The sequence below is a fragment of the Camelus ferus genome, chromosome 3 (assembly GCF_009834535.1).
Source record: "Camelus ferus isolate YT-003-E chromosome 3, BCGSAC_Cfer_1.0, whole genome shotgun sequence".
In the NCBI taxonomy this organism is placed as follows: Eukaryota; Metazoa; Chordata; class Mammalia; order Artiodactyla; family Camelidae; genus Camelus; species Camelus ferus.
Window position 1 is genome coordinate 233,992 of NC_045698.1, and position 14,387 is coordinate 248,378.

General features: G+C 53.1%; 1 protein-coding gene across 4 annotated transcripts in view; it reads left to right on the forward strand.

The window, feature by feature from the left end:
* AHRR (aryl-hydrocarbon receptor repressor) overlaps window positions 1-14,387 on the forward strand; it is a 65,082-nt gene that overhangs the window by 4,284 nt on the left and 46,411 nt on the right. For 2 of the 4 annotated variants that reach the window (XM_032469112.1, XM_032469121.1), the window contains exon 2: window positions 10,884-11,065. In XM_032469112.1, the coding sequence (XP_032325003.1) occupies window positions 10,884-11,065 (182 nt within the window). Of the gene's footprint in view, window positions 1-3,692; window positions 3,852-4,789; window positions 4,863-10,883; window positions 11,066-14,387 lie in introns of all 4 variants that reach the window. The other 2 variants (XM_032469128.1, XM_032469124.1) reach the window with 2 other exon arrangements.

Consider the following 14,387-nt stretch of genomic DNA (forward strand, 5'->3'; position numbering starts at 1 on the left):
CCGCGGGCAAGTCATTCCCTCCCATGGGTGAGCCTGTGTCCCTAAAATGTGTGGACTTAAAAAAAAAAAACAGCTTTTTATGGTTTTTACTTAATTTTTGGGTTGGACTGAGGGACTTTAATTAATGTAAAGAAGTATTAACTACAACAGTGAAAGGAGGATCTCGGGATTGAGGAAGCACCCCCAGGGGGCACCCCAGATATTGGGTGTTCAGGCCTCGTTGAGAAGGTGTGTTCAGCCCCTGGGATGTGAAGATGGTCACTGAGTTTCCCAGCCTCTGGCCGAGCTGAGCAGGAACAAAGGGACACATTGGAACCTAGGAACCAGAAGCCCTCACTCTGGCAGGTGCCCCGTGCTGGCTGGGAAGGAGAGGAGCTGGAAGGGTCCAGCCTGCCGAGTGGAGCAGGCCTGGACAAGCTGCCTAGACCCCGGCCCGGCCTCCAGTACCGAGCACCAAGTACCGAGCACCAAGTGGCGGGTAACGCTTCGGCCGGAGCTACCGCATCTCCCGCCGAGACTCCTGGACGTCTGGGTGTGTGATGAGCCCCAGACACGTTGTGATCACTGTTGTCTGAACTGTCAATTCTCTTTTAAAGCTATTTCAAGAGTAAGACGAGCCCTGCGTTTCTGCCTCGCAGTAGCCACTTCCTGTGCTTTCTGTTCCGTCGCGTGGACCCATGTGACCATCTGGTATCGTTTTCCTCTGGCCTGAAAGACACTTTTCCACATTTGTTACAGTGGGGTCAGCTGGCAATGAATTCCCTCAGCTTGTGTGTGTCTGCGAAAGTCTCTACTAACTTTCATTTCTAAAAGGTTGTTTCGCAGGATTTGGAATTTCACGTTGAGGTCTTCTCTGCCGGTGCTTTGAGGATGCGACCCGCCGTCCCCTCCTCCGTGTTCCTGGCGTGGCGTCTGCCCTCACACAGGCCTCTGCTCTTTGTGCCCAGTGCTCTTTTCTCTGCGGCTTTTAAGATGATTTTGCTTCTTGCCAGTTGTGGGCAATTTCATTATGATGTGTCTTAGGGTAATTTTCTTCCTGTTTCTGATGCTTGGGGTTCATTGACTTCTTTTTTTTTCTGGATGTAAGTCTATGTTGTTTTATTTTTATTTTTTTTTAATTGAAGTATAGTCAGTTTACAGTGTTGTGTCAATTTCTGGCGCACAGCTTAATGTTTCAGTCATACATGTACATGCATATATTTTCATATTGTTTTTCATTATAGGTTACTACAAGACAGTGAATACAGTTCCCTGTGCTATAGAGTAGGATCTTATTGTTTATCTATTTTATATGTATTAGTTAATATCTGCAAATCGCAAACTCCCAATTTATCCCTTCCCACCCCTTTCCCCTCAAGTAACCAAAAGTTTATTTTCTGTGTCTGCGAGTCTGTTTCTGTTTTGTAAATAACTTCATTGGTCTTTTTTTTTTTTTTTTTTTTTAGATTCCACATATGAGTGATATTATATGGCATTTTTCTTTCTCTTTCTGGCTTCCTTCACTTAAAATGACAACCTCCAGGTCCATCCATGTTGCTGCAAATGACATTATTTTATTTTTTATGGCTGAGTAGTATTCTCTTATGTAAATATAACACAACTTCTTTATCCAGTCATCTACTGATGGACATTTAGGTTGTTTCTATGTCTTGGCTATTGTAAACAGAGCTGCTGTGAACATTGTGGTGCATGTATCTTCATTGACTACTTGAATCTGTAGATTTACAGTTTTCATTAAGTTTGGACATATTTCTGCTATTATTTCTTACATTTTTTTTCTGTGTCACCTCCTTTACCCTCCTATTCTTTAAGTTCCCAGTTACACATGTTAAACCTCTTGAAATACCTAAATATTTAATTTTTATTTTGGTACTATTGTAAATGGTACTGGTTTTTAAAAATCTGTGTTCCAATTTTTCATTGCTAGTGTTTAGAAACACAGTTGACTTTTTCATGTTGTCCTTTTTCCTGTGACCTTGCTGAACTCAATTATTGTAAGTTATAAGAGATTTGTCTTAGCAAAAGTTTGGAATTTTCTGTGTGACCATCACGTTGTCTGTGAACACTAATGGGAAAGGGGACAGAGAACATCTTTGTCTTGTCTGTGATCTCAGGGTTATGTCCGGTCTTTGTCTGGATCACATTAAGTTCACACTAGGTGTGATGTCAGCTGTAGGTTAGGTGTAGATGCCCTTTATCAGGTTGAGTTCCCTTCTATTCTTAGTTTGATAAGATTTTTTTCATTATTATGCATGGATTTGGATTTTATCAAATGCATTTTTATGTGTTGAGATGACCATATGTATTTTTCTTTAGTTTATTAATAAAGTGAATTATAATGATCGATTTCTGGCTGTTGGAGCAGCCTTGAATTCCTTGGGTAAACCCCGCTTGTGATGTATCGTCCTCTTCATGTGTTGCTGGGTTGCATTTGCTAGCATCTAATTGAGGATTTTTATGCCCATGTTCATGAGGGATTTTTGGCTATAGTTTTCTCAAAATGTCTTTGGTTTTGGTATCAGGGTAATGCTGAACCTATAAATGAGTTGGCAATTTTAATTTTTAATTTTAATTTTAATTTTAATTTTTTCGGTAGAGAGTCGATATTATTATTTCTTCTTTGAGTCGGAAGAATTTACCAGCGAGGCCATCTGGGCCTGGGGCTGTTGTTGTCGTGGAGCAGATATAGGACTAAAGATGTCGTCTGTTTTTTCTTGAGTGAGTTTTGGTAGTTCATGTCATTCGAGGAATTGGTCCATTTCATCTAAATTGTTGACTTTGTGGGGATAGTATTTGTGTTACTTTGTTTGGGCTGCCATAACAAAATCCCATGGACCGGGTGGCTGAAACAATAGAAATTTATTTCTCACAGTCTGGAGGCTGGAAGTCCGAGGTCAAGGTGCCTGCTGGTGCGGCTTCTGGTGAGAGCTGTCCTCTTGGCTTGCACATGGCAGAGAGAGAGCTCTCCTGTCTCTTCCTCTTCTTGTCAGGACAACAGTTCCAGCAGGTCAGGGCCTCTCTGACCATGGCCAGCGCCTTAAAGGCCCTGTCTCCAGTACAGTCAAGTGGGGGATTGGCGCTTCATCGTATGACTTTTGTGGGGACACAGCTAAGTTCATGGCGGTGTCTCTCATTGTCCTTCTAACATCTGTGGGATCTGTAGTGATGTCCCTCCTTTTGCTCCTAATATTGGTCATTTGTGTTTCCTCACTCTTGATCAGTCTGGCTAGAGGCCTATTCATTTTGTTAGTCTTCTCAAAGAACCAACTTTCAGTTTCATCAGTTTTTCTTTTTCTATTCCAAGTTTCACTGATTTTTACTCCTTATTGTTTTCATCTTTCTGGCTGATGTGGATTTATTTTCTCTTCTTCTAGTTACTTAAAGTGGAAGCTTAGATTACCCATTTGAAACCTTTATTTTTTTCTAATGTAAACATTTAATGCTGCCAGTGTCCATCAGACCACGCAGTTGTAGCCCATGAAGTTTGATATGTTATATTTTCATTCAGCTCAAAACATTTTTAAGTTTCTCTGAGACTTTCTCTTTGACCCATGGTTACTTAGAAGCAGATTGCTTACCAAATAGTTGGAAGTTTTCCATGTATCTTTCTAGTTTAATTCCATCTTATTAGAAAACATACTTTGTATGGTTATTATTGTCTCAACTTTGTTAAGGGTTGTTTTCGATCCTAGAATGCGGTCTACTTGATGGTTGGGCCATGCACAGAGACCGCGTGCTCTGCTGTTGCTGGACGCTGTGGTCTATACATTTCACTCAGTCTGTGTCTGCTGTTTGAAGAGTCTACATCCTTTGTGACTGGCTGTCTACAAAGTGTGTTTCTTATATTTCAGGTGGGTCCATAACATGTTTCTGACGTTTTCACTGCACTTTCTGAACAGAGTGGAAATTTCGTGTTTGAGTAATGTGCTTCCTTGTCCAGGCTGCATGTGTTTGAGACCAGGGGAGGGGTCCTAACCTCCTCTCCCTGTCTGTTGGCCCAGAGCCTGGCACTGAGTAGTTGCGACTGGTCTGCAGGACATTTGTGAGGGAGCAGACATCCTCACTGCACGGGAAAAACCAAGATTCTGATGGCCTCCTTGAGGTGATGGGTGCGCTGACCAGCTTGGGGCACAGACACTGGATTGCTCCTCGGGGTCAGCTGTCTGCGTCCAGCACTGCTGGTGGAGGCCAGCAGGGGTGGTCAGCAGGGCTCGTGCAGCTGGGAGTTAGTGGCATAAGTGGAAACATTGTGGAGTTAGGAGAGATTTTACGAAGAGAAGAGGAAGTACCGGGCCATAAAGGGGGGCCTCGGAAGGGGCGTGGATGGGGCACAAGCACTGAGAGGATGCACGCGGCCCCACACGCCTGCGCAGACCCTGCCCCAGCACTCAGTCCTCGCTCTGTGGCCGCGTGTCCTGCTCCGGATGCCTGTGGAGTTCCTCTGTCTTCTGGTGGCTCCGGGAGCTTATCTGCCATCGGCTCTGGGAGCACAGGGCTGTTTCTCTATAGGAGGGGGTGGTGTGGGTCCTGGGGCCAGGCTGGGGGCCGTGCTGCTGCCCAGTGAAGGGCTGTGTCCTCGCCAGGCCCTTGGGCATCTTCCTGTCGAGTGGGGGAGGTGTGAGGCTCATGCTGGCCACGCCCTCGGTCATCGCTGCAGGGGACAGAGTCATGCCTTGCCTGGGGCTGGGGCACCTCCACTGACCTTGGCTGCCGTCTGGGTGGTTTGAGAGTGGTGTGGACACGGGGAGCTCTTCAATGGGACCAACTTGATGCTCCCTTCCTTTTTTAGGGCCCAAGACGATGATTCCGCCGGGGGAGTGCTTGTATGCGGGGAGGAAGAGGAGGAAGCCCGTTCAGAAACAGTAAAGTATCATGTCTTCTGTCTCTGCTGCTACTGATGAAAGGGAGGCATTTGTGTTTTCATTGAAGAAAAGTGAATTCTAGGGACAAAGCGAGTGAGGGTGAGCCTCCCTGCGGCAGGGAGGGACCCGGCGACAGCAGGAGTGGGCCTGGGCGGGTGTGCGTGGCTCCCAACAGCTGGAGCCCGCCTGGCCTTTCTTCCTGGGTTGGTGGTGACGAGGGCTCCGGCAGGAAGGTGAGGTCCAGCCTCTTGTGGCCAGAAGCCAACACCGAGGGCTGAGCTGCCTGTTTGGGTGAGCACCGGCCCCTCCCTGCCCTGGGGCCGTCCCCAGCTGGACACACCCGCAGTGCCTCTGGGCTTTGCCCCAAGTGGAAGGAGATGGGGTGAGGGGCTCATCCTCCTGGTCATGGGCCTCCGGGAGGCTGAGTTAGAGAGTAGGGAGGGGACGCCCAGGCCCAGCCTCCACCAGCCCCAGGACACAGCACCACGGCCCGTGGCTGGCACAGGGGAGCTGAGGGCCACAAGGGTGTGGTCCACAGCCGTGGCCGGAATAACCGGGGTGTTGGAACTGCCCTGCTGGGAGGTCAGCAGAGAGTGGCTCCCAGAGCCCACAGGCTGCCTCCGGCTCCTGGAACAGGGGTCCTGCATCACGTCCACTGGTGGCTGGGGCTATGGGTGTGTGTGTGTGTGTGTGTGTGTCTGCACGCGCGCAGTACTGTCTGTGTGTGGGTCAGGGTTTCTGTGACCCAGGCCACCCCCTGGCCTCTGGTGGCTGCAGGGTCCTTTGAGACTTCCGCAGCAATGTGGGCACCACCTGCCCCACAATGGTGACAAAGGCCAGGGAGGCGGGGCCTCAGAAGGTGGTTTGTCACCTGCGTTGGCTGTGTGTAAGGAAACTCAGTCACCCAGAGATGCGACCATGTGCACCGAGATCTTTGGGGCCACATACAGCGTGTTCTGGGGGGGCTTTGTGCCCCACGACCTGGGGGTGCTGTGTACATCAAGTTCTAGGGGACTGTGTACACCACATTCTGGGGTGCCTGCCAGTCCAGGGGCAGAGGAAGGAGCTCCCTCCCTTATTATGTTTTTGTTCCAATGTCAGAGTCTGAGATGAGCTTTTGAGATGCTTTTATGAAACGATAAATTTTATTAACTGACGTTTTGAAGAGGTGAGACTCCGTGTGCTCAGACTCAGAGAGGACGGAGTCTTCCTCCCAGCCCAAGTGCCCCAGACTCCCTGCCTGGATCCCTGCTGAGATTGTTAGTGCATTAGGCCAGGGGTGCGGTGTGGGCGTGTGCACTCCCACCTCTGCAGGAGCGGCCGCGTCCACACACCCCGCCCAGCGCCCTAGACCTTCCACATCAGTCCCTTGTGCGCCTGTGCAGGGTGCCCCCTGACCCGTGGTTTCCAGCCCTCTGCCGGCGCCCCTCAGACCGTCCCGCAGACGTCGCGGCATGAGTGGCTTTGTGCCTGGTGTTGGCACGTGCTCGTTTTTGGAGAGGCCGCCGCCGTGGCCGCGCTGGTACCTTCCCTCTCAGGCCGAGCCGGCTCGTTTGGGGATCACTGTGGAAGTGGTGGATCCCTCTGCTTGGACACAGACCCTGCACCTGCAGCCCCGGCCCAGACCCTCCGCATCCCGCTGGACTTGGGGACCTGGGTCGGTGAGGCAGACAGCGGAGCTCTCGCAGCCCGCCGAGCCGTGAGCAGTCAGCGTCTCCCAGGACCTGTGAACAGCAGCAGTTACCAGCTGGCGAGCAGTAGCGCAAGGCCAGACCCAGCAGGCACGCGCAGGCCCTCGTGATTCCATGGTGTCACCAAACCGGCCGAGTGTGTGCCTCAGACTTCGGTGCCTTTGCATGTTCTTCTCACACGGGAGGCTTGGCAGCCACTGTGCTCCCTTTTCTGTGTTGCTGACTTTTGCTCATTTCTCTGTCTCGTGCTTAAGTCTTTGTGCCTCTCGATTTGTTGGACACTGAGGAGACTAATCCTTGAATGTATTTCAGGTAACTTTCCCCAGTTTTGAGGTTACTTACGGTGTTCTCTGCCATGCAGAAAACATTCAATTTTTATGAAGTTGACTTTATTAATCATTTCCTTTGTGGCTAATTAATTTTATGTCACAATTAGAAAGATCTTCCCTGCTTCAATTTTATGAGAATTTTCCCAATATCTCTTCTAAAATTTTATGGATCCCTTAATATATATATATATTTAAACCTTTTGAACACTTGCAGTTTTCCTGGTATAGCTGTTGGGCCTGAATCTCTTTCCTTTCCCCTCCGGCCACGGGTTGCTCCCAGTTCTCCTACTGAAGAATCAGCGCTTTCCTCACTGAGCATTTGGACTTGTGATTTGAGGGACAGTGAGAGCCAGTGGAGTAACATGGACACAGGGCCCCAGCACATCCCCTCCCCTGGCGGTGCCTGCAGATGCCCCGAGAGACGTGGCCGGGCTGGCTTGTCCGAGCGCTGGCGTCTGTGTGTCATGAAGGCCGGGTGTGTGCATGTGTGCAGGTCACCAGGCCCACAGCCCTTCTGGGTTGTCCCTGCACCCACCACTCCGTGCCCCATGGCCCAGCTGCAGTCCTGGCCTCCTCACCATACCGGGGCCTGTGGGCTGTGGTCTGGCCCCATTCTCCAGGTGGGTGATGGAAGTCCTGGAGCCCTCGATGACCTCGGAGGTGGAGGTCGTCCGTCCTCAGAGCACCTGGCCCCTGGAACCTGCTCCCCGAGGCCCCTCAGGGCTGGACGCTGCGCTGGTGGGAGCCTCTCCCGTGGGGTGTGGGTGCAGCAGTGGGTCCGTGCTCTCCAGGGTCTGCAGCCTGAGCTCACGAGGTGTGAGTGGTGGGGCTGCCCTCTCTTCTTTGCGTTTCCCATCTTTCCTGGGCTGTGACAAAAGCACCCAGGACTGCATCCATTTAAAGTGCACAACTGGATGGGGTTTGGGATGTGTGATCACCTGAGTAACCACTGCTGAAGTCGAGATCAAGACGCTCCCGTACGCCCAGCGTCTCCTTGTGCCTTGTCGTCCTCGCTCTGGTGACCTCGCCTGTGCGCCTGCCCTGGAGACTGGTTTGCAGTTCCTGGGACTTTGTATAAACGGGATCCTGCAGCGTGCTGGGGCTTCTCCCCATGCCATGGGGCTGCTGACTCCTCCCCAGCTCGTGTACGGAGTGTGTCCTCCTTACGCCAAGTGGTGCTCCGTCGTGCGACGAACCGCGTTTGTCTGTTTATCTGCAGGTGGACGTCTGGGTTGCTCCCAGCTTGGGGTGTTGTGAATGAAGCGGCGGCGTCTACGTGTGAGCCTCTGGTTGCGTGTTTTCATTTCTTTGGGGTAAACACCTAGGGGAGTGATTGCTGGGTCCTGCACAGAGTAGATGTGTGTTTGACTTTTTAAGAAAACACCAGACCTGTTTTCAGAGCAGTTGTACCATTTACAGTCCTGGAAGCCGTGGGTGAGGTTTCTAGCTCCTCCACATTCACCGAGGCCTGGGATGGCCAGTCTTGGCTCCAGCAGTCCTGCTGGGGTGTGGTGGTAGCTCACTGTGGTTTTGATTTGCGTTTCCCTGGTGACACCTGGTGTTGTGTCTTCTCATGGGCTTTCCTGATGTCCATATATCTTCTCTGGTGAAGTGTTCGTCTGCGTGCTGTGCCTGCCTTCTTGTTGGGTTCTTTGTCTGCTTGTGGAACTGTAAGATGTTCACATATTCTGGATACAGCCTCTTGTGAATATTTTTATCCAGTCTCTGGCTTCCCTTTTCATTTTCTTAATGGTGACTTTCAAAAGACGTTTTAAAAGGTTTGAAAAAGATTAATTTATCAATTTTTTCTTTTATGATTTTTTAACGTGTCCTTAGAGTCCCAGGACTACTCCAAGGTCTCAAAGATTTTCTCACATATTTTCTGGTAGAGTTCCACGGCATGTCGCAGATTTAGGTCCGTGATCTGTTCTGTAGATCAGTTTTGGGAGTAACGCCGTCTTCACCATGTTGGGTCTTACAGTCAACCAACATGGTGTATCTTTCCATTTGTGTCTTTGTACATTTTTCTCAGCAATGTTTCATGGCTTCAGTTTAGGTGTCTGGGATGTCTTTTGCTAGACTCCTCCGGGTATTTTATGTTTTTGGCTCCTTTTGTCACTCTCCTTCCCCTGAGCTGGCCACGGCTCTTCCTGTGCTCCCATGCAGATGGGCCGGATCCTTGTCCCCTCACCTCCTGCTGAGTCTCCGCCTTGGAGAATTGGAAGTTCCCCCACCTGCCCCTCAACCCCACCCTGCTCACCGGCCTGGCCACGGCCCTGGAACTGGGGAGGGCGATGCCGGGGCTGGAGCTGCATGAAGGGGCAGCCAGGTGTTCTGAGAAGCTGGGAGGAGTACATTTCTCCCGACACCCATCTCTTCAGCCGTTTGCCTCTTCTCCCAGGTGCCCCACGGGGTTGGCGCGGAGGGCAGGTGCGGCTCAGCCGGGTCCTAGGCACAGCCTGTCAGGGGCGGGGGGTGGGCAAGTGGGCGACTGCTCCCTGCAGGTCCGCACAGAGGTGAGATTTGGGCCCAGCCGTCTCCCCTCTTCTCTGACCCCCGCCCCTGCCTGCCGTGCTGACTTGTTTTCTGGGGAAGCTGTGAGTGTCTTTCATTGCTTGGGTGGGCCTCTCCTCTGGCCAGCAAGTGCCAGTCCCCACGGGAGTCTGCTCAGTCCATCCCCAGGCCTCCTGCCTATTTAAATTTTGGCTAGCAGTGTGAGTAATGTTGGTGTAGGTGCCTCATTAAGGGAAAAAACGAAACAGCAGAAAGTGACAGGATAACCAGAGAATGGGAGAACATAATTGCAAATTGTATCTCTGATAAGGATCTAATATCCCAAGTATATAAAGCTTGCCTACAACTCAACAACAGAAAGACAAACAACCCAATTTAAAAATGGGCAAAGGGCTTCAGTAGCTATTTCTCCACAGAAGTTACAGACGTGGCCACCAGCATATGAAAAGATGCTCAACTTCACTGTTTGTTAAGGAAATGGAAATCAAACCACAATGAGACACTGCTTCATGCCTATGAGAACAGCTATTATGAAAAATGAAGGAGAATAGCGAGTGTAGGTGAGGCTGTGAGGTGTGGCTGGTGGAGACATAACGTGGCGTAAAGTTGTGGCCTCAGAGTTCATGGGCCGTGGAATACTACTCAGCTGTGAAAAGGAGTGAAGCTCTGACAAAGGCTGCACCATGGTGAACCTTGAACACATGATCTTAAGTGAAGGAAGCCAGCATGAAAAGCCTTGTGTTGTGTGATTCCATTTACGTGGAATGTCTGAAACAGGAAAGCCCTAGAGATGTGAAGTAGGTTATGGTGGCTGGGGGCTGAGAGGAGGGTAAGATGGAGAGAAATGCTGGTGGGGGTGGGGTCTTACTTGGAGTGATGAAGATATTTTGGGACTTGACAGAGGTGGTGGTTACACAAAACTGTGAATGTTCTAAGTGACACTGAACCGTACACTTCAAAACAATTTTATGTGAATTAATCTCAATTAAAGAGAAAATTTTAAATCAGCCACAAATTTAATCAATCAATCAATCAATCAATCAATCAAATTTAAAAAGAGAAGTAGCTTCTGAGATTGGAGCTGCAGGCTCTTCTGTGGTTTTGTGTGGCCTCAGCCCCTGACAGTACAAAGCAGAGGTTGTCTGTCAGGGCCATTGTGTTGCTCCCACCCCAGAAAGAGTTGGCACAGAGAGGCCAGGAAGCATGCTGGGGTCACACAGCTCTCCTGCTGCCTGGCCCCTGTCTCTCTGTGCTTTCCCCCCAGTACTGCCTTCCAGTGGCTGGCGTGGCTGGTGTGGCTGGTGGTTTCTGAGTTTGTGCATCTTCAGGAATGGGTGCCCTTCCGTACTGCGTGGCACTTTCTTCCTGGCGGTGCTCCATCCTGAAGCTGATTGCTTCTCATAAGGTCACCGCCTGGGACAGGTTTCCACCTGAGGGCGGTGGCTCTGGGTGGGGAGTCTGTGCTTGACTGTGGTCTTTCCCCGCAGGAGGCCTGCCGTGGGGGCTGAGAAGTCAAACCCTTCCAAGCGGCACCGGGACCGCCTCAATGCTGAGCTGGACCACCTGGCCAGCCTGCTGCCACTCCCACCTGACATCATCTCTAAGCTGGACAAGCTCTCGGTCCTGCGTCTAAGTGTCAGTTACCTCAGGGTGAAGAGCTTCTTCCAAGGTAGGACTCAGCTGTGCCCACCTGCATCCAGCTGGCTCTCACGTGGGTCCCACCCAGCGTCGCTGGGTTGGGCCAGTTTGTGCCTCTCGTCCTGGGTAACTACTCGGAGGTGGAGTGCTGAGGCTGGGCAACAGGAGCAGACCTGGTGGGAGGCGTGGACCGGCCCTCACCCTGCTTGGCCTCACTTGCCCCTGGGGCCCTGGGGCCTCCTCCCAACCTTGCCTGTCCTGGGGATGCCGTGAGCTGAGTTCCAGCCGGGCACCAGCCCCTCTGCACAAGGTGGCCCGGTGTGTCAGAGCCTTGCAGTGGCTCTGGGTACCTGCCCTTCCCCAGTGCTCCAGGCCAAGCCTCACTCCCCGCGTGGCCGGGCTGAGTTCCTGAGGAGGAAGTGTGGTTGTCACCACCCATGATCGTGGCCATTACTGGGAATTAGGTCTGAACCTCTCACAAAATCATGATTATTGTGGGTCTTCGGGAGCAGGTAAGATAAAAGTTTAAGGAGGGCAGGTAGGGGCAGTAGGGCATGGTGGGGACTGCGGCAGACTGCTGAGTTCTTGCTCTGTCAAAAGGCAATAGGAGTCAACTGTTGCACGTCCTCACGCTGCCGGAAGACACCTTGGGCTGCAGTGAGGCTGGCCGGCTGGCAAGGCTGAGGCCCTGGAGCAATGTGGACCCGGTCCCGAACCCCTTCCCACCCCTGCTGCCAGGCCTGGGAATCCTGCGAACTCGATGTGTCTGAGGTGTGACTCAGCCACTGCACCTTCTTGGCTTCCTCAGCCCTGGGAGAGGGAGGGCAGCCTGCCTTCACCCCTGGCTCCCCCAGAGACCGCTGAGAGAGACCGGCGTCCCCAGGCGGTTCTGCCCGCTGTGTGCTCCAGCCAGGCCGTCACTTGCCAGCCCTTTCGAAGGGCCCCACCTTGGCCTTCATTTTCCTTCACGAAGCAGGATCCCCAAACCCTTCTGCAACTGCAGGCCTCTGAGAGCCCCCCAGCCCCGTGTGGGAACTCTGATGCAGTTTAGGCTGCCTCTGGCCTCTGTCTGAATGTCCAGGGTCCTGGAGCCCCTCACCTGTGCCCCACTCTGCCCGGAGATGTGGACCCCTTGCTGGCAAAGTAGGTCTGCGTGTGCTGAGATGTCCCATGGAAAGGCCGTCTGTCCCTGAGGGGAGGCGGAGCACACAGGGCTCTGCGTCTGCTGAGTGGGGCTTGGCCCGGGGACATCCCTGCTCCCTGTGACACCTGCTGTGTCTGCCCCACACAGGCCCTGGGAGCACCGCAGGGTGGGGATGGGGGCTGAGCTTTGACGGCCCGGCCTGGCCTGTAGTTCACCCAGCACCCAGCCCAGGTCGGTGCCCCTCGTAGGCTGTGCTCTTTCCCTTTGGACTGGGAGTGTGCCATCTGGGGGTCCATCACCCAGACCCCTGTGGCTGGAGGCACAAGCTTAGGAAACATTTCTGGAAAAGTAAGTTTGGAGGACAGCAGAGGACGGTAGGTGCCGTGGGGGAGGAACTCAGGTAGGTTACCAGGAGGGTTGTGCGGGCTGGTGGCCTTCTAGGAAGAGGTGGTAGGGAGGTGCAGCCTGCAGGCCTCACTGAGGCAGCCCCCTCATCGAGTCGTCTAAGGGCCCCTTGCTGCTGCGTTCCTGCATCTGAAGTGGGGCCTCGTCCGTGCCCCACCATGCTGGCACCAGGACTCTCGCCTGCCCCCTCTTCTCTGTGGGCAGTGACGAAGTCCCTGCGGGTCCTGCCTCTGAATCTCTGCAGCTGCCAAGGGTCCTGTGTTCCCCCATGTGTCCCACTGGCCCTATTCAGCCGGAATTTTGTTTGGGCCCTTCCAGTGCCCACAGTGTCCTGTCGCTCCCCAAAAGCACCTGGCATTTCCTGGATTTTGGGGATGGCTGCCCGGGGACTTGGACCTCTGACGCACCCAGGAAAACCAGGACATCTTTGGATTGTGGGGTACTCTGTGTGACGTGGGCTGGCTTGCTTCCCAGCCCCCACAGCTGCTTGAGCTGCTCAAGTTGAAAGTCAGTGCCAATGGCCAGTGGGGCCTCCGAGTGGGGTCATGGGCACGCAGGTCCAGGTCAGCGTGGGCTCAGTGCCGGAGGCTGGGTCCTCGGGGCTTCAGGGAGACCAGGGGCTGTGGCCAGCTTTCTGACTTGGGGTGGAGGCCCCGTGCAGGCCTCTCACAGCCCCTCTTGTGTCCCTTTAGGGAGAGGGCTTCTGTCCCATGGGGGCCCTGCTGTGGGGATGCTGGGGAGGCCCCTGCGCCTCACCAGTGGAAAGCCCTGTGAGCGCTCAGCATCTCCCCACAGCCCTCTGTGGACCCTGCCCAGCCCCCACCGGAGCTGACACACAAGCTTGTTAGCCTAAGAGGTTATCTCTGAGATGAGGTCGCAGGAGTTTTGTTTTACTTTCCAGGTTTCCAAAGTCAGACTGAAAATGCATTGATTTTTTTAGGTAGGGAAAACTCAAATGTGTAAAACAGCAAAGAAAATCATTTCAGCGCTGCTGTGGTCTTAGGTGGAATCCAGGCTCCTTGACCTAGAGACCCAAGTCTTGCTGGCTGCTGGGTAGACAGCGCGGGTTAATCAAACCACTGCCGAAAGCCCACTAGCTTCTCACGTGAGCGAACGACCACACAAACGCACACAGCCTGAAACAACCATGCCCACGTGCGCCTGGTGCGGCCCAGGGACCCGACTTTGGATAGGGCTGAAGGAGCAGCAGGAATTCTGTCTCATCAGAGACATGCACCTCTGGAAACAAATGAAGTAGGGCTCACAAAAGCCCGGCTGGGGGGCCCGAGGTGGGGAGAGCCCCTCGAAGGGGTGACTAGGAGGCCTCTCAGACGGCCCAGCCTTCAGAAACTCCGGACTCCAGCTCCTGGGGCTGTGTCTCCCCACACCCAGGCCCCATATCCATGCCCAGGGGCCTGCACAGTGACCTGTTTGGACAGCTCAGGCCAGGTTGGGGGCTGCCTAGCTGGGGCTGTCCATTCACCTTCCTCCCACAGACACTCCCACCTGCATCTGGGACTTTGGGAGGGGGGCGGGTCGTTTCCTCTCTGGTCACATCCTCAGGTCCAGCTCTGCCCAGCGAGGCCAGGGTTGGCGGTCTTGGAAAGGCTCTGGTTCTGCTGTTTCCAAGAGTTGGGGCAGCTGTGCGGGTGTCCACCTGAACACCTGGTTCTTCTTAACCAGAAGCAGAGTGACTTCCCCACTTCCCCACGGATCCCACCCCCACCCTGATGCAGATGCCCGGCAGGCCTGCTGAGCCCTGGGCTGCGGGAGGGCCGGCCCCGCCTGTCACGGCCCGGTGAGA